Genomic DNA, 20,690 nt, shown 5'->3' with positions numbered 1-20,690 from the left:
AAATAACACACATCGCATCCGAAGACTTCGCTATTTTTCTCTTTGTTGATTTGCATTATTTCCAGATATTCCAGAGTTGCTGCTATGTTTGTTTCCTTCACTTACTATTGCGACCTGCAGCTGAAATGCCACGCAGTACAGAGATCTCATAAATCTCTGGGTTTCCCCCAATGTACAAGTGCATACATGCAAACATTAGAGACATTCGTGTGTATACGTAAATGGGTATAGTTTATAGTATATGTGATTTTCCCACTGTACTTCCTGAAATGTTCAGTTCTTTCCACTGTGTTGACATGTTGTTGGGCTCCATGCTATGACGTTTGTTATCCCGGTCTGTGCCACGCACGCGCACTCTTCAAACATCTATCAGAATGCCGCTTATGTGTTTACATGAGCACATTAAACCGAGTTCTCTAAGAGAAACCTAGGTGTGTTAAACCGCTTTCTCTTAATCCTTTAAACGGTGTAGGGAAATCAGCGTTCTTGTTTACACAACGTTTTGGAACGCCACATTCTTCTAAAACCCTGGGATAAACAGTTTTCTTAAGTGCATGTAAACGCGGTACATGTGTCATCCCTAACAGTTGGTCAAATTTAAAATGTGGTGTAGGTAACAAGTACTTCAAACTTTTAGAAGTTAAGTCAACTTAATAACTAAAGAAACTTCAAAGCGAACACTAATCACCCTGATGGTGACTTTAAACAAAACACACATTTTTACAGCAACACATCATTCAAAACAAACATAGAGCTAAAACATCTATTAATTAAAAACAGATTATTGACAAATTATTTACATCTCTTCATAAGTCGGCACATTTTGACCAAACAAACTTAAATTAAAGCACAAGGGATTGTGGGTATTGCTTTCAGCCACAATGCTTCTCCAATGGGCATGCTCAGTAGCAAATGCAACAATATGAAGTTCATAGAGTTTAATCTTACAAGGTTCCCACTAAACTGACAATCCTATGCAGTTATTTTGCAAATTTGGGGAGATTATTTTGCCACAAATGGCCTCCTCAGGACTGAGCAGTGATCAAACTAAGCATGCTCAGAAGCCTGTAAGTTCTACCTTCACCACCAAACTTGACATTGTATATGCTCACTATTTAAAAAGATTAAGTTTCTCTGATTTAAATGGCTTAAAAGTTGACTTTATTGATTGTTTTAAGTAGTCTCAACCTTTTCCACATTAGATAATTCAATCAACTTTTAAAATTGAATTTCGATTTGAGTAAACTGATTAAGCATATTGAAAGAGAAATTGTAGCTTGAATTAATGCTTAAAGGTAAGTCCTATTTTTGTCATGGTTTCGTCTTTGCATCCTCTGAATACATCATTTAGCCTATGTCACTTACTCTTCTTATTGTAAGATTGTCTGAATATCCCTGTACCACAGTTGTTTTCATTTTTTTTTTTATTATTATTTGAATGTATTATTTATATATTATTTACATACTGATTATTATATTGTATGTATATAATTATGTATTTATTATTTCTTTTATTAAGTCCTTAAAAAAAAGAAATTTTATATATATATATATATATATATATATATATACACACAGTGCATCCAGAAAGTATTCACAGCGCTTCACTTTTTCCACATATTGTTATGTTACAGCCTTATTCCAAAATGGATTAAATTCATTATTTTCCTCAAAATTCTACAAACAATACCCCATAATGACAACGTGAAAGAAGTTTGTTTGAAATCTTTGCAAATGTATTAAAAATCACATGTACATAGGTATTCACAGCCTTTGCTATGACATTCAAAATTGAGCTCAGGTGCATCCTGTTTCCACTGATCATCCTTGAGATGTTTCTACAACTTGATTGGAGTCCACCTGTGGTAAATTCAGTTGATTGGACATGATTTGGAAAGGCACACACCTGTCTATATAAGGTCCCACAGTTAACAGTGCATGTCAGAGCACAAACCAAGCCATGAAGTCCAAGAAATTGTCTGTGGACCTCCGAGACAGGATTGTATCGAGGCACAGATCTGGGGAAGGGTACAGAAAAATTTCTGCAGCATTGAAGGTCCCAATGAGCACAGTGGCCTCCATCATCCGTAAATGGAAGAAGTTTGGAACCACCAGGAGTCTTCCTAGAGCTGGCCGCCCGGCCAAACTGAGGGATCGGGGGAGAAGGGCCTTAGTCAGGGAGGTGACCAAGATGATGAGTCACTCTGACAGAGCTCCAGCATTTCTCTGTGGAGAGAGGAGAACCTTGCAGAAGAACAACCATCTCTGCAGCACTCCACCAATCAGGCCTGTATGGTAGAGTGGCCAGACGGATTCCACTCCTCAGTAAAAGGCACATGACAGCCCGCCTGGAGTTTGCCAAAAGGCACCTGAAGGACTCTCAGACCATGAGAAACAAAGATTGAACTCTTTGGCCTGAATGGCAAGCGTCATGCCTGGAGGAAACCAGGCACCGCTCATCACCTGGCCAATACCATCCCTACAGTGAAGATGGTGGTGGCAGCAGCATGCTGTGGGGATGTTTTTCAGCGGCAGGAACTGGTAGACTAGTCAGGATCGAGGGAAAGATGAATGCAGCAATGTACAGAGACATCCTTGATGAAAACCTGCTCCAGAGCGCTCTGGACCTCAGACTGGGGTGAAGGTTCATCTTACAACAGGACAACGACCCTAAGCACACAGCCAAGATAACAAAGGAGTGGCTACGGGACAACTCTGTGAATGTCCTTCAGTGGCCCAGCCAGAGCCCAGACTTGAACCCGATTGAACATCTCTGGAGAGATCTGAAAATGGCTGTGCACCGATGCTCCCCATCCAACCTGATGGAGCTTGAGAGGTCCTGCAAAGAAGAATGGGAGAAACTGCCCAAAAATAGGTGTTCCAAGCTTGTAGCATCATACTCAAAAGGACTTGAGGCTGTAACTGGTGCCAAAGGTGCTTCAACAAAGTATTGAGCAAAGGCTGTGAATACTTATGTACATGTGATTTTTTTTTTCTGTTTTTTATTTTTAATAAATTTGGAAAGATTTCAAAGAAACTGAATTTAATCCATTTTGGAATAAGGCTGTAAAATAACAATATGTGGAAAAAGTGAAGCACTGTGAATACTTTCCGGATGCACTGTATACTCTCTCTCTCTCTCTCTCTCTATATATATATAACTATTTATAAATACTGATTGGAACAACATGAAGGCGATTAAGTCAAGTCATTTTTATTTGTATAGCGCTTTTCACAACACACATCGTTTTAAAGCAGCTTTACAGGAAATCATGCTTTAACAACAAAAAAAATTATACTGTAATATCTATAATGTCTTACAGTGATCTTTGTGTAGTTTGATTAAATATGATTGTAAAATGTGTACAGAAATTAAATAATTAAATAATAATTGTATTTAGAACCCCAGTGAGCAAGCTGAATGCGACTGTGGCAAGGAACACAAAACTCCATAAGATGTTGGTTAATGGTCAAAAATAACCTTGGGAGAAACCAGGCTCACTGTGGGGGCCAGTTCCCCTCTGGCTAACCAGCATGAATATAATGCCAATAATAGTTATTTATGTGCAGTGCAGGTCATGGTTTAAGATTAGTAAACTAAGTAAGTGTTAAGGTCCAGAGTTTATAAAAAAATTAAATAAAATAAAAAGATTTTTTATTAACTGTAAGATTAATGACTAATGTCTTTGAAGTCCATCCTGGATTAACTGCAGAAGTTGACATAGATGCATTGTCCTTTGTTAGTTGTCTAATGAAAGCTTTTGTTGGCAATTAAATGATAATCAGTGTATTCCATTTCAAGAGTGTAGTCCATCAATAGACAAAAGTGATGCAGGCAGAGGTAAATGATGAGGTGCATCGCAGTTCAACCTGCAAGTCATTTCGATGAGGTTCTGTGGGGTCCAAGTCCAAGGTTCTGGCAGTGGCATATGAAGTATCCGATGTCTTACAGCTGGAGTTGGCATCAGTTCATCCTCTGAAGTCAAAATCTGAAGTGATGTCTGGCTAGCACCGGCTGTAGTTTGTCGTCATCTCTCAGCGACACATAGCAGTGGAGTCCGACACCAAGCAGGAATGGAGCTGGATCTGACAGTCTTTGGTAACCTCGGGATATGAATCCTGAGGTTGAGACATGGAAACAAATAGAATAATATAAGCATAGATGCGATTAAACCTTATGCAGAGTTATACGTCATGATGGATGTTTCTAGTTCCGGCAGACCTTACTAAAGCAGCCTAATTGTGAGTTGAAGGATAAATTAGGTGTATGCCTGGCTAAATAGATGAGTCTTTAGTCTAGACTTAAACTGAGTGAGTGAGTGTGTCTGCATCCTGAACAGTGTTAGGAAGACTATTCCATAGTTTAGGAGCCAAGTATGAAAAGGATCTACCTCCTTTTGTGGATTTTGATATTCTTGGAATTATTAACAAGCCAGAATTTTGTGATCATAATGAATGTGACAGAATATAGCGTGTCAGAAGGTCAAGTACTGTGGAGCTAGACCATTCAAAGCTTTGTATGTAGTTAACAGAATGTTTTAATTAATATGAAATTTAACAGGTAGCCAATGTAACGACGATAAAATTGGGCTAATATGATCACATTTCTTAGTTTTAGTCAGAACTCTGGCAGCTGCATTTTGAACCAATTGAAGTTTATTTATTGAACTTGCAGGACATCCTCCCAGTAATGCATTTCAATAATCTTGACTTGAGGTCATGAACGCATTAATTCATTTTTTGGCATCAGCAACAGAGGGCATGTGTGGTAATTTACCAATATTTTTCAGGTGGAAGAATGCTGTTCTACAAACATTGGAAATTTGATTTTCAAAGGACAGATTGGTATCAAATATGACACCTAAGTACTTTGCTAAAGAGACGACGTAAAAGTACATCCATCGAGAGTCAAATTCTATTTTTGTAGCTTATTTTGAAGTTTTTGGTACAATCATTAGTACCTCTGTTTTGTCGGAATTGAGTAGAAGGAAATTTCTGGCCTTCCAATCCTTGATTTCATTGATACACTCTGCTAATTTGGAGAATTGTGAATTTTCGTTGGGTTTAGAAGAAATATAAAGTTGGGTATCATCAGCATAACAATGGAAACCTATTCCATGATTCACGATAATATCTCCCAGGGGAAGCATGTATAAGGAGAAAAGCAGAGGTCATTAAAACTGATCTCTGTGGCACTCCATTCTTAACTTTTGTTTGATTTGACAATTCCTCATTTACACATACAAAATGTTAGTGGTCTGATAAATAGGACCTAAACCATGCTAATGAAAGTCCACTCATGCCAACATAATTCTCCAGCCTATTCAAGAGAATGTTGTGATCTATCGTGTCGAAGGCAGCACTAAGATCTAAAAGCACTAGAAGAGAAATGCAGCTGTGATCAGATGATAAAAGCAAGTCATTTGTAACTCTGATAAGTGCAGTCTCAGTACTGTGATGGGGCCTAAATCCTGGCTGAAATTGTTCATATATTCAATTTCTCTGTAGAAATGAACATAGTTGGGAGGACACTACCTTGTCTAGTATTTTCTACATAAATGGTAGATTTGAAAATGGTCTGTAATTAGCCAATTCTCTAGGATCTTCTTAAGCAGTTTGATAGCTGCCATTTTAAAGTTTCTTAGGACATGTCCTAAGGATAGCGAGGAGTTAATCATATTAAGATGAAGTTCTGAGATTACTGGGAATACCTCTTTTAAGAGCTTAGTTGGTATTGGATCTAACTTACATGTTGTGGCTTTTGATTTTTTTCGTTTTGTTAGCTCTTCATGATCTAGGATTGAAGCAAAGGATTGAAGTTGCTCGTGAGCAAAATTATGAGAGACTTTTTTCTGAGGTGCTGTGACAGTTGATTCCAATTGTATTTCTGATTATTTCAATTTTATCAGTAAAGAAATTCATGAAGTCATTACTATTGTGCTGCGACAGAATATCTGGATCAGTCAATGCTTTATTCCTAACCAATTTATCCACAGTCCTGAATAAACCCCTAGGATTGTTGTGGTTATTTTCTATGAGTTTGCTCAAATATGCTGACCTGGCAGCTTTTAATGCCTGTCTGTAGCTACAGACACTATCCTTCCATGCACCGCAAAATACCTCTAATCTTGTGTTCTTCCACTTGTGCTCCATTTTCGAGCTGCTCTCTTGAGAGCATGAGTGTGATCATTGTACTACGGTGCAAGGCTTTTTTCTTTAATTTTCTTTAATCGAAGGGGGGTGACACTACACTCTAAACAACTGCTGTTTAACTATGGGACAGAACACATTTTGGGCTAATCCAACCCAGGTAGTTGGGTTGTTCATTTTAACCCAGCAAATGGGCTGTTTTTCAACCCAAAGGATGGTTTCATTTTTACAAAAATGCTGGGTTCATTTTATATATAAAAAAAAATGGGTTAATATTTTCAGTGTTATTTTTATCCTTTCAAAATGTCAAATATACCACATTATAAACAATATGTCACCATGGTATCTCCTTTATTCTTTTATTAATAACATTTTTCAGTACATGTGCAATAATAATTACATTTTACCTCAAAGATTCAAGAGCTTATAGAATAAAACTAAATCACAAATGTAATTTATAAACAGTGCTAAAGCATTCAAAACAAACACAATTTTATTATTATGGTTTGTTTTAAGTGTATACAGTTGAAAAACTATTTACAAGTTCAGGAAGTTGCCATTCAATTAACTTCTCCTGTACAAAGCAATCCATTCATGTATTATCAGACCACCTGAAACATAAAAACACAGAGCTCCATTACATCAAACAGTTATTTGTATTTATGATGTATTATTAGACCATCTCCTTATGTGTTGACTTAATGACTGGGATAATTAATTCTAGTCAGCACATTAATTCAACTTCAAAATATGATAAAAGCATGTCGATATGATCTGTGTCCGTACATTAAATCCTACTGTCTTCAGTTTGACCTAAATCAATCATGTGTAAGTGATTTTGCAAAATGGTAATGATTGATAAATAAAAAGACAGATACAAACCTTTATTTCACCAGAAAAAAATGCTCCAGTGTATCCGCTTAAGAAGCGCTGACTCGAGTCCCTCCTGATGACGGTCCAAAATGCCCGCGACAGATAACTCAGCAACTGGGTTGTTTTTACTCAGCACTGCAGTAAGACTTGAGGTGTGGGATGGGCAACTTTGACTGTTTACATGGACACAAGAAAGTGTTCAGAAATTTACTGCGAGAGCTGCTTAAGTGGTGTATGTTATGGACAAAAATCTTATTTTAATAATCTGAAAAAGCAAGAAATGCACGTTTACATGACTAATCGCGTGACGTACCTTCAGCATAAAGTAAACCACAGCTAATTAAGCTAGCGGTACATTTAACATTTAATGTCATGTAAGCTGGCCTGTTTTCGCATATTTTTGCATTTTTAGTGTACAGCAATGGTTTTATATATAAATATATTGATATGAACCTTGTTTCTCCAAATAAATTCAACAATATGTCCGTGCTGAAAACCGCTGCCTCCACCTGAGGTGAATTCAAACAGCCCACGTGCCGCGTCACGTAACTCAGCGCTGACTGGCTGAGTTGATTTGACCCGAGGAACTGTGCTGATGCGTTGGTGTGGGGGGTGGGGTGTACGGATTCAACTGTCAGTGAAAATGACACAGCCATTAACCCAACGGTTGGGTTACACAAAACTACCCAACACTGAGAAAATAACCCAATTAAATGACCCAAAAGGCTCAACCCAGCGTTTGGGTAGAAAAAATAACCCAACATTTTTGAGAGTGTATCAAGAGTGCTAGAGAAGACTGTATTTATATTTTCTGTTATTTCATCAAGACTTCTTCTAAACTTTTTGGCTTACCGAGTATGTCAGACAATTCTGGAAGATTATTAGTGAAGCTACGTATCTTTAGAGGTTGAAAGAATAGTTCTACCTGAACGATAGCGTGGTGTAGATTGAGTGATATTAGCTGATCGCAACAAACAAGAGACAAGGTAATGATCCTAGATGTCATCGCTCAGCGGTAGAATTTCTATAGTATCAATATCAACTCCATATGACAGAATTAAATCTAGCGTATGATTATGGCAATGAGTTGGTCCTGTCACATTTTTTCTGACTCTTAGAGAGTTGAGAATATCAATAAATGCTAATCCCAATGCGTCATTTTCATTATCTATGTGAATGTTGAAGTCACCAACAATTAAAGCTCTATCTACATTAACTACTAGATCAGATAGAAAATATGCAAATTCACCAAGGAAACCAGAGTAAGGCCCGGGTGATCTATATACTGTAGCAAGAGCAAAGATGACAGAGATTTTTTATTTATATCTGATGGTGTCATATTAAGCATTATTAGTTAAAAAGACTTACTCCTCTGAGTAACACCAAAAACTTCACTGTAAAATGTAGCAACACCTCCTCCTCGAACCTTCAGACAAGGCTCATGTTTATTACAAGAACATGGGGGAGTAGATTAATTTAAACTAATAAATTCATCTGGTTTAAGCCAGGTTTCAGTCAAACAGAGCACATTCAAACTATGATCTGTAATAATTTCAATTAGTGCTTTTGTAGAAAGAGATCTAATGTTTAGTAGTCCTACCTTTATAAGATGTTTATCTAAAATTATTATTATTATTATTATTATTTCTTTCTTTTCAAGTTTGACCTTTAATCAGATTTTTTCTAAATGATTTAGTGAGAGTTTTGTGTTTGGTAGTTCGGGGAACAGACACAGTCTCTATATGATATCTAGGTGATACAGTCTCTATGTGTTGTAGTTTATGTGGCCTATGTGACATCTCCAGGCAGCTAGCAGACGTTCGGATTAACCAGTTTGTCTGCTTCCTGACCTGGGCCCCAGTTGGTCAAATACCATCATTATTAAGACTATGAGCCAAATTACTAGAGAGGATAGTGGCACCTTCCCTGGAGGGATGGAGTCCATCTCTCTTTAGCAGGTCAGGTCTACCCCAAAAACTCTTCCAATTGTCTATAAATCCTATGCTATTCTCCAGACACCACTCAGACATCCAGCCATTCAGTGACACTAATCTACTATAAACCTCGTCACCATGACGAATAGGGAGGGGGCCCAAGCATATTACAGTGTCTGACATCGTTTTTGCAAGTTTACACACCTCTTTAACATTATCTTTAGTGATCTCCGACTGGCGAAGCCGGACATCATCAGTGCCGACATGAAAAACAATTTTAGTAAATCTACGTTTAGCATTATCCAGCACTTGTAAATTTGATCTGATATCAGATGCCAGAGCCCCCGAAATGCATTTAACAGTGTTGGCTGTAGTCTCTATTTCCACGTTCCTTACAATAGAATCACCAATTATTAGGGCTCTTTCAACATGATTCTCAGTAGTTGCATCACTGAGTATGGAGAATTGATTGGTAACCCTAACAGGAACGGGAGAGTGGTGTCGCTTTGCTAAGCGAGTATGCTGCCGAGACGTCACCCAATCGCCCTGCTGCAGGGGCTCTAGATCCGGAACCAAAGTGTGTGTGTTACTCGCTGTTCTACCCGCATCCGAAACAGTATCTACCGGCTTCTCTTTCTCACTGACCTCCACTAGTATTCGGATGCGTTACTCTAGCTCATTAACCTTCTCCGTCAGCCTGGCTAATTCTTTACATTTATCACAAGTGAATCCCTCACTGCTAATGGAGGAAGCTATAGTAAACGTGGCATGTAATGCAGAAAGCAATAACATGAGCAGATGCCATGTCTTACCGCAGTTGTTTGTTGTTGTTGTTGTTATGGTTGTTCTTGAGTGGCGAGTGTTTGAGATCGATGAGGTTCCTAATCAGCAGATGTTTGAGACTGATGCAATAATCCATGTGAAACACAGTGGAGAAAATGAATGCACGCAGTTGAGACGCGAGACGTAGACAATCGGAAAAAAAGTGGAAAAAGAAAAAGAATGAGAGAAAAGGGTGCATGCGGTATAATACACAGATGAAGCAGTAGAAAAGTGGAAAAACCTGAAGCACGTGGTAAAATGGCAAAGGATAAAACGATGTACGTATAAGAATAAGCAATGCTAAGCAGGCTAGCAAGCCACAAACACTCGTGCAGCGTGCCAACAGAATTTTCATTTTTTGGGTGAACTATCCCATTAAGCATGCATACAATTAGTAATAATATTAATCATAATTAATTAACTGATTAATAATGATCAATAAATTTGATAGTAAAACATTGTGATGATTAGTAAAGGCTTTATATTGCTTCTACTGTAGTTCTTCCTTTATGACCTGAATGGTGCGCCAGTGTAGAACACACACAAGACAACAGCTAGTCTGAGAAAGATAAAGTAAACAACTTGTGTGATTGGACACCCTGAGAAAAGTTGAGGCAGTTGTCTTTTATCCTTGTTAATGACTAACAGCCTATCAGAGAGTGGGTGTGACTGTGAACAGATGCATTATTACACATCAAGTTATGACATAAGATGGATTATGTTTCATGAGCTGTCCTGAGCAATTTATTGTTGTTAAAATACATGAAACGCTCCATGAAACTGCTTTTCTGTTAAATAAAGCATGGCAGTTGGGCATGGACAATTTACTACCAATCAGCTCTGTATTAAAGAGGTAGGACTTGGGCAGGCAGCCACAGAAAGATTTCCGGTGAAATGTAGGTTAAAGAGTGGGATTGACTCATATACCTCCATCCATGTGAGTGCTGGCCCACAGTTGATCTTGTTATCAGCGATGGCTGACAGACAGGAAATGTATGCAGTAAGCATCTGGTACGTTGTCTGTAGAGAGACAGAAACAAAAAGGAGAAAGAGAGAGAGATTCCTTAAGGGATAGTTCACCCGAAAATTTACTCCATCTCTTTTCTTTGTTTTATCCATGGAACACAAACGGAGTGAAATTTTGCACAGCTATTGCCAAAGAGCATAATTTTATATTGACTAGGAGCCATTAAACTCTACTTAGGACAAAAATCCCCACCATAAAAGTATCATAAAATAGTTCATACAACTTGCTATATTCATAGTCTATACTATAAGGTAAGTTTGTGTGACAAACAGAACGTTTGGCAATTATACACCAGTAACTTTCGGTCTGTTCCTCATAAAAGGCTATCATACTGTATGGCTTCAGCAGACGTGGAATATAATGTGCAGACTTTAATGGACTAATTCATTATGGCTTTTTTTTTTTTTTAGCTTGACAGCCCACTGTGGTCACTATGAACTATTGTTGTATGTTAAGAGCTGCATAATGATTCTTCAAAAATTCTACTTTCTTTCCAAGGGAAAAAATAACAGCATACAGGTTTACAATGACATAAGGGTGAGTTAATGACATAATTAATTTTTATTAACAAGGTACAACAGGGCTAAAGGCCCTCCAGGGTAAAAGGTACTTTTGATTTATTTTCTCCCAAAACACTAAATACATTTATGTAGCTAATGAAATCCATGAAATTCTCACATTCAAATTCAAAATTTGAGATAAAAAGGTTTAGTTCACCCAAAAATCATCCTCATAATATCCCAGGTGTGCATTAATTTCCTTCTTCATCTAGACACATTTTAAGAAAATCAGAAAAACATCTTAGCTCAGTAGGTCCTTATAATGCAAGTGGATGGTGATCAGACTTTTGAAGCTCGAAAATCACAGACAGTCAGCATTAACGTCATCAATAACATCTACCTCTGCTTTGTCCTTGAGGTTGTCTATTCGGGGCAGTTCAGGAAGCTGAGAGAACCTTCTGTCATAGATACAGAGGTGGAGGTGTTTGTCCAGGAACCGAAACTCTTCATATGAACGCCTCACTGTCCACTTACGATCCTAAAGACACACGAGCAGCTATAAAGCCAGAACAATTATAGAATAAAAGGAGTCTGAATGTTAAAATGTCCTTCAAACCTCTTTAAGAAAACAATGGAAATAAATGACATTTGGAAAACCCTTAAAGACCCAATGAAATTTGCAGTCCTGTGTTGACATACTTCTAATTGAAAATGAGAATCGGGGCTTCTAGTGCACTGATTACGGGTTTCAAGAAAGATTAAATAATATACAGTACGCATGTAAAACATGACAATGTAATGCAAATTAACTTATTCCATGTATATATAAATTCATATAATAGGGTACATCTGGGCTAAATACCCTCCAGGGTAAAAGGCACATTTAATTTTATTTTCTCCCAAAGCACTAAATAGCAATAATAGCAATAGCAACAATAGCAATAATAACTAACACTGTACTTTCCTTGTTTGTCACTATAAACTACAAAATATTCCTGAACCAATGAGACTGTTATGTGCAGTGTGTAAAGTCTGATTTTGAGGTAATTTGATCAAATATTTAATTATTTAAAAAATGTTGCAAATTAACGTAGAGACTGAAAATCCCTGGAATTTTTAGTTATTTTAAGACAAAATGCTTATTTGTAATTTTCAGTTTTGTTCAGGGTGATTAAATCAAAAGTTTTTCAATGAGGTCACGTGACGCCATGCAAGAAGCAGACGTGTGAGCAACGAGCTCTGTGCACTTTGCTAAATTTTTAATTATTTTCATGTTATAATCTGGTGAAATTTGATACACCCAGTTACACATTTGCTCTTTGAGGCAAAACATGGCAAAGAAGTCTAAAATCCTCGGGCTCTGGAGACATTAAAAGACACTTACGTGTTCAGGATGAAAGCCCCGACAGGCCTACAGACCGGGGACTCGATTTGGATGGCGCGGCGGGAGAGGTGATCCAGCGTCAGTTGTCCAACATGTCGGTGATGTTGACGAAGGTTCTTGCTGACTTGGAGGATCTCGCTGTAATACGTCAATCGATTACGGCGATGGAAATAAAATTCTCCGAGTTAGTTACAAGAGTGACTGATGTTGAGAGACGAATCGATTGTCTGGAATCTTCGGAGAGGGAATTAACCGCTAATCCGACCGCAACCAAAGTTGATTTGGAACATCTCCTTGAAAAGCTTGAAGATCTTGAGAATAGAAGCCACAGGAATAACGTTCGAATTGTTGGAATTCCTGAGCATGAGGAGGGCAGAGATATGGTGAAATTCCTAGACGAGCTTTTCCCAAGTCTGCTCGACATAACAGGCCACAAGCTGGAAATCGAGCGAGCTAACAGATTTGCTGAGGGAGATAGGCCCTGATCGATTCTGGCCAGATTTCTGAGATCATCCGATAAAGATCTTGTGTTGCGCCAGGTGAGGAGCAAAGGGAAAAGAACCATAATATTTCTTGTTCCCGGACTTTGCGAGTTCGACAAGAGAGAAACGCGATCAGTTCAAGGAATGTAAGAAACTCTTACATCAGCGAAAGATCAGAGCAAAAGTGATGTTTCCGGCCAAACTGAGAATAGAAACAAGGACGGTCGCAAAGTATTTACACGTCCCAATCAGGAAATGTCTTTTATTGAATCAATGGGTGAGTAAACCATTGGGTGTTTCTCATGTGAGTGGGTCGACTCGCTGTACTTACTCTGGCTTTTGAGGAAGCTGGGCGTCATTTTGGTTTCTTTTTGCTTTTTGCTTTGGCTCCGCCTAGCGGCTGGAGTTTGTTTTTTGAATAACACTTTTCCTTAAAGAAACTTTTGCATTGACGAAAGATTACATTTGCATTGAAGTACCCAGCCAGTTTGAGAGTGGACACTACGGATGACCGCAAAATATCTACATGCTCACACAAAGGATGTCTTTTATAAAGTTGATGGATTGTGTAAGTCATGGTATATACGTTTATGCGGCCTCCGAGTGAATTGACTCGACCATCCGGGGAACCGGGATGCCGGTTTTGTTTCTTTTTGTATTGGTTCCGCCTAGCGGCTGGAGCTTATTCTATTGAATAACACTCCTTTGGAACAGCTGTGGATTAATCTGTTCATTCTTCGTGCTTATTCCTCCTGCTGGCTGGAGTTTGTTTTGTTGAGTATATTTACGGGACATTGGAATGATTACGTCATCCGCTGAACTCATAACAACCGGCTCACTGAACATTCATTTGTCTGTCCGAGGAATCTGAATGGTTTTATATCAGCTGGAATTTGTTTTGTGGAAGATCACACCTTTGAGACAGTTCTGTGAATGAATCTACACATTTTTTGTGTTCATTCTTCCTATTGGCTGGGGTTTATTTTACAAAGTACTTTCTGTTATATAATTTTGCCTCACAAATTTGTGAGGCAAAATTGAACAATCCGATGGCCAAGTTATCGTGGGGGCTCGTGGGCATTCATGGACCTTTTGAGTTTAGAGGGATTGTCGCCGGTTGGCGCTTTCGTACGTGGGGTTAATGCGCACGTTTTTCTTTTTCTGTTTGTTTTGTTCAGGGGGTAAGTTTGGGGTTTGATTGTTTCACTAATGGGGAATGTGGTCTGTATAATTTTGTTTTTGACACACAATTTATTTTTTCTACTATATCAAAATGTCAAATGTTAATATGAGTGTACTATCTCTCTCCACATGGAATGTAAATGGGTTGGGGCACCCCATAAAAAGAAGGAAGGTTACTACTTTTCTTATATGTAAGAAATATGATATAGTGTTTCTTCAAGAAACACATCTCTCCCCGCAGGAAGCTGAAAAATTTGGGAAGATATGGGGTGGACATGTTTTTTTTAGTGCTGGCTCAAGTAAGAGCAAGGGAGTCATTATATTGATTAATAAACATTTACAATTCAAATGTCTCAAACAGACTAAAGATAAATTAGGGAGAGTAATTATTGTTTTAGCTGAAATTCAAGGGCAAAGGTTGATTTTGGCTAATATTTACGCACCTAACGCTGATGATCAGGGCTTTTTTATAGATCTTGAAGGGATGCTGCAAACCGCTGGCACCCCTCATGATATAATATTGGGAGGAGACTTTAATCTTTTGATGGACTCAGTCCTTGATCACAGTGAAGCAAAAGTGTGTAAACCACCTAGAGCAACATTGACGCTTCACAAGAAAAATCTTGGTCTTACGAATATTTGGAGACTTTTGAACCCATCTGGTAGGGACTATACAATTTTTTCATCAGTCCATAAGATTTATTCTAGAATAGATTTTTTTTTTTATATCCAAATCCCTCATTTCATCTGTTGTTGATTGCTTAATTGTGAGTTTAGAGGTGTTGCCATATACAGAGAAAAAGAAATCATATACTTGGCACCTTAATGTGTCCCTTTTGCAAAATCCTGATTTCCAACAAATGTTAAAGTCTGAAATTTATGTTTATATGGAGACCAACTGGTCCTCAGTATCCTCTGTGGGCGTGGCTTGGGAGGCACTTAAGGCAGTTCTTAGGGGTCGGATCATACAGTATGCCTCATTCACCAAAAAATCCAAAGCACAAGAACTTGTGGAGTTGGAAGGAAATATTAAAAGTGCCGAGGCAGAACTGAAGCGCCATATGTCATCTGATGGCCTCAGAGAATTGACCTGATTGAAATATAGATATAATACTATTTTGTCCTGGAAAGTCTACTAATGAAGATATTAGGAACTTTGTGGAACCATTAGATCTCCCTAAACTGACAACTGAGCAAATAAATTCTCTTGATTCCGAGATAACCTTGGAGGAGCTTGATGAGGTAATTAAGGCCTTGCCTACAGGCAAGTCTCCGGGGCCTGACGACTTTTCCTCTGAGTTTTTCAAATCTTATGCTACAGAACTGGCTCCACTTTTGTTAGAAGTTTATACTGATTCATTAAAGAATGGAAAGCTTCCTCCAGCCACGATGCAAGCCCGGATCAGTCTGATTCTTAAAAAGGACAAAGATCCAAGCAAGAGTAAAAGTTACCACCCAATTTCCCTGATCCAGTTAGATGTAAAAATGTTGTCCAAAATCCTGGCTAATCGATTAAGTAAAGTTATGACATCACTTATACATATAGATCAGGTGGGGTTTATTCAGGGCCGTAGCTCTTCTGATAACATTAGGCGTTTCATCAATATCATGTGGTCAGTAGCGAATTATCAATCTCCAGTCGCTGCCATCTCACTTGACGCCGAAAAGGCATTTGATATGGTAGAATGGGATTATCTTTTTAAGATTTTGGAAATGTATGGGTTCGGGAGTACATTTATTGGTTGGATTAAGTTACTTTATAGACACCCTGTAGCAGCGGTACAAACAAACGGGTTAAATTCAGATTTTTTTACTCTGGATTGGGGCACCCGGCAGGGTTGCCCACTTTCCCCATTATTGTTCTGTCTTGCCCTGGAACCATTAGCAGCCGCGATAAGAAAGGAGGATGATTTTCCAGGGGTGATTGTGGGAGGTGTGGCGCATAAGCTTCCGCTTTACGCAGATGATATTTTATTATATGTCTCCGACCCTACCAGATCTATGCCTTGCCTCCACAAAATTATTAACTCCTTTTCCAAGTTCTCAGGATACAAAGTCAATTGGTCTAAATCCAAAGCTTTGGCTTTGACAGCGTACTGTCCAGTAACGGCCTTCCAGCCGGGTGCCGTCCAGTGGCCCAAACAGGGAATTAAGTATTTGGGAATTTTATTCCCAGCAAATTTGTCTGATTTAGTCAGAGTTCATTTTGATCCCTTAATAAAAAGGTTTTCGAATGATGTGGACAGGTGGGCTTCATTACACTTATCGATGATTGGGAAGGTTAATGTTATTAAAATGAATTGTATTCCAAAACTCAACTACCTGCTACAGTCTCTCCCTGTAGATGTCCCCCTCTCTTATTTCAAGCAATTTGATAGCATAGTGAAGTCCTTCATTTAGAATGGTAAGCGTCCCAGGTTAAATTTCAATAAGTTACATAGGCCGATTGACAAAGGTGGGTTAGGCCTACCCAAGATTTTGTTTTATTATTATGCATTCGGTCTTAGACATTTTGGCTCATTGGTCACTTCCACCTGAGAGAGCCCCTCCCTGGTTTTGTATTGAAAAGGAAGTTCTTGCTCCTATCTCACCACTGCAAAGCCTTTCGATTAAACTTGCCGGAGAGGTTAAGTCGCACCCTGTTATTTTGCATTTGCACTCGATATGGACAAAAGTGTCCAGAGTGTTTAATTCTGATATTTATTTAAACGTAGCCTAGAGCATATGGCTGAACCCTAAACTATGTATTAATAAGTCCCCTTTTTGTTGGTCAGATTGGATTGTGAGGGGGTTAATACACTTGGTGACCTATATGAGAGTGGAGTATTGAGACCTTTTGAAAATTTGGTTCAACATTTTGGCATTCCCAGATCTCAGTTTTATAAGTATTTACAGCTGCGCCACCTACTCTGCACTGTTTTTGGGAGTGGCACGCACCCCCCCAGTGCGGCAGATACTCTGGGAGTGGTGATTGCTGCTTTTGGGAAGGGTCATGAGGCATCAGTGTATTACTCCCTGCTACTTCAGAGTCTGGGGGATGGAACTTTGAATTCTCTCAAAAAATTATGGGAGAAAGATCTAAACTTTACACTGGAGGAAGGGGTGTGGGCTAGGATCCTAAAAAAATGTCAAGTCTGCATCTAGAGGTGCAAGGGTTCCCCTTATGCAATTTAAGATTTTACATCAATTTTATTGGACTCCCTCCAGATTGTATAGTCTTGGTCTTAAAGACACACCCACCTGCTGGCAATGTCAATCAGAGGTTGGAGACATAACTCATGTCTTTTGGGGGTGTGTTGAGATCCAGGAGTTCTGGTTGAAAGTTCAGAGTCTTATATGTGATGTATTGGGCACTCGGCTTTCACTTTGCCCCAGACTCTGTATTTTGGGCGATGGGGTGGTCATCGACGTTGAGAATCGGCACATAAAGAGTTGGGTCCTAACAAGCATCAGGATCGCCAGACAGGTTATTTTAAGGGGAGCACCCTCATTTCATGAGTGGTGCTCGGAGAGGTGGCAGCCTTTGAGGAAGGGATGTATAGAAGACTGGGAAATCTGGGGTTATTTGATAGGAAATGGGGCAGATATTTGGCCTTTTTGGAAGGCTTTCGGTGAGGGGTAGTGGAGAGGGATCTCTAGTTTTAAATGTGTGTGCAATTTGATTGATTGTTTTTTGAAAATATGCTTTTTATTTATTTATTTATTGTGTGTGCATGTTTTGTGTATTTTTTGTTTTGTTTGTTTGTTTCCAAATATTTATAACCACAGGGGTCCATTTGTGTCGGGTGTGGGTGTTCGGGGGGAAGGGTTTAATTGTACATAATTTGATTCCGCATTTTCTGTGATGTTTATTTAATTTGTTGAATGGAATCAATAAAAACTGTTAATAACAAAAAAGTTTTTCAATAACTGTCCAATAAGTGAAAGGATAGTATTTGGGGTAAAAAAGCCCCCATAAAACACATTGTTTTTCTTAAGTGGGGGCAATAGATATGTAATGAAGAATGCTAAAAGTTGGCTCAAATTGACTGATCCAATCACAATGGATGTTTATATAATATTTGTAAATGTTTATAGAATATTTGAGATGTTACAAAATGTCAAATGTGATTGAAATGAACAGAAAATTGTGCAAACATTTTTGAAGTGGTTATTCTGGAAAAGCATTATCTTAATTTGTTACTCAAAGCATCTTGCTGTCTCAAAAGTATTTGCATTAGCTGAAAAATTACATTTTGCAATATAACTATTGCCCCAATATCACTATAAAAGGCCCCCTTGCCACCATTTAAATAATAATAATAATTTTAAATCAAAACAACCTTCTGTTATCATTTCATTTCACACAAATTATGTTGCTCCGTCAAAATTCAATCATTTTTTAATCTTGATGCACTTTGTAACCAGAAAAAAAGCTAATTTTCCTTAAGGTGTGCCTTTAGCCCTGTTGTACCCTATTGCCACGTGTATTCTAATAAAATATATATTTAAATTAATATTTCTCCAGACTCATATCCCGTAAGATACATGACTGTTGCTGTTTAATATAAAAATAAATGTTATTTGGTTATTTTATAATATGTGTTTCTTCCTAACTGTTGTAAGACCTTATTCACGCTAGCACCATCTTTGACAGGAATTACAAAGAAGCTGTGAGGAATAGACGTACAATCTCTTCAATGAGCTATACTGCAGTGCAGACAAAACATTGAAATATTTTTGCAAAAACACTCAGTAGGCAAAAAAACTACAGACAGCATCAGCTGTGGAAAATCAGATGGGATCTAGGTGCTTTATACCATGTGTTCCATTGAAGAGATGGTAAGTCTATCCCTCACAGCCTTGTTTTCATTCCCATTAAAAATCAAAGATGGCACTACTGTGAATAATATGTAGTGGTAGCATCTTGTGCGCTTTACAACTGCACAGGAAGCAAACCTGAGGTGAATTAAGCTAAACTTAAAAGGCCAGAGTCTCAAACTCATTTTGTTTATCTTATTGTAGCATATATCTTAGCCAAATGATGTGTAGTATTCTGATGGTTTGTGGTAAGTGATGGCAAGCAAAGTACCCGTATTCCCTATGCCGTTTGGAGTGCCCTTCTAACTGAACATATACGCTCACTTTAGATTGGAATCTCTGACTATTCCGGGTTCAATACAAGTTAAGCTCAATCAACAGCATTTGTGGCATAATGCTGTTTCCCACAAAAATGTATGTAGACTCATCCTTTTTCTTTAAAAAAAGCTAAAATCGAGGTTACAGTGAGGCACTTACAATGGAAGTGAATGGGGCCAATTTTTTGGAGGGTTTAAAAGCAGAAATGTGAAGCATATGATTTTATAAAAGCACTTGCATAAATTCTTCTGTTAAAACTTGTGTATTATTTGAGCAGTAAAGTTGTTTTAATTGTCATTTTTACAGTCGTTTTAGGGTTTGTTGAAATTACATCGTCAAGGCAATAAAGAAAAGGTTATTAAGCCATTTTATCACGTTACAGTTTTTCTCGATCAATTTTACACATTTCTCCAAACTCAAGTCACTGCTCTTAAAACAATTCACACAGCCATCTAACACTTTGTCCTAAACAAACTTGATATTTTCTTTGATTTTCATCATTTCTCGAAACACTACACATAAATTTCTCTGATCCAAGATTTGTGCTTTCAAAACAGTTAACCAAGATAGCTAAATTAGTCATATTCTCAAATGCACACGTCAGGTTGTCAAATCCCTTTATATGGATATCTGCTGTGTTAGTAATGCGCTCAGCAAAGAAAATGTTATTTACGAAATTTTTCACACAACTATCATGACTTTGCTATTACAAAATGGATCAAATACAAAAATTCAATAAGGAAGAACAACAACAACAAGACAAAGAAGATATGCAAACTGAAAAGAGGTAGAGTGGGTAAAAGAAGATGAATTAGGAAGAAGTGAAGAGAAAAGGCAGAAGGTTTCTCAACTCTTTCAGGGGTGAACATTAAGTGAAGATGGTGTTATGATGGTGAGCATAGAGAAAGAGGACACCTGGGTAGAAGAGTTGAGTAAAGAAGACATAGAAGAGGCTCAAATGATCTGAGAGTCCCTCTAATTGATCATGTTATGAATCATGATCTCTCTGAAGCACTAATTTGAGCAGACCTACAGTGACTTCAATCTCAACAAAAAAATAAGAGAGAGAAATGGAATTGGTCTAAATTCCACAATCAATGTCCCATCTGTGCTTACAGTGCTCTCTTACTTAGGTCTATAGCAAGACTGATTTTTTTTTTTTTTTTTTTTAAACGGTAAACTTCCTCATCCTCTTTCCAGAGGAAAAGCAGTAAAAAA

The 20,690-nt window shown here is 38.1% G+C and overlaps 1 protein-coding gene across 3 annotated transcripts in view; it reads right to left on the bottom strand.

Annotated features, from left to right (window-relative positions):
* The window catches only part of LOC127429971 (rho GTPase-activating protein 32-like), a 69,869-nt gene that overhangs the window by 19,333 nt on the left and 29,846 nt on the right, over window positions 1-20,690 (bottom strand). For all 3 annotated transcript variants that reach the window (XM_051679374.1, XM_051679375.1, XM_051679376.1), the window contains 2 exons: window positions 11,707-11,844; window positions 10,707-10,799 (listed from right to left, as the gene is read on the bottom strand). In XM_051679374.1, the coding sequence (XP_051535334.1) occupies window positions 10,707-10,799; window positions 11,707-11,844 (231 nt within the window). The remainder of the gene's footprint in view (window positions 1-10,706; window positions 10,800-11,706; window positions 11,845-20,690) is intronic.

Source organism: Myxocyprinus asiaticus, chromosome 39, assembly GCF_019703515.2.
Source record: "Myxocyprinus asiaticus isolate MX2 ecotype Aquarium Trade chromosome 39, UBuf_Myxa_2, whole genome shotgun sequence".
In the NCBI taxonomy this organism is placed as follows: domain Eukaryota; kingdom Metazoa; phylum Chordata; class Actinopteri; order Cypriniformes; family Catostomidae; genus Myxocyprinus; species Myxocyprinus asiaticus.
The sequence above is the reverse complement of the archived record's forward strand: the minus strand, read 5'-3'. Positions and strand labels throughout refer to the sequence as shown.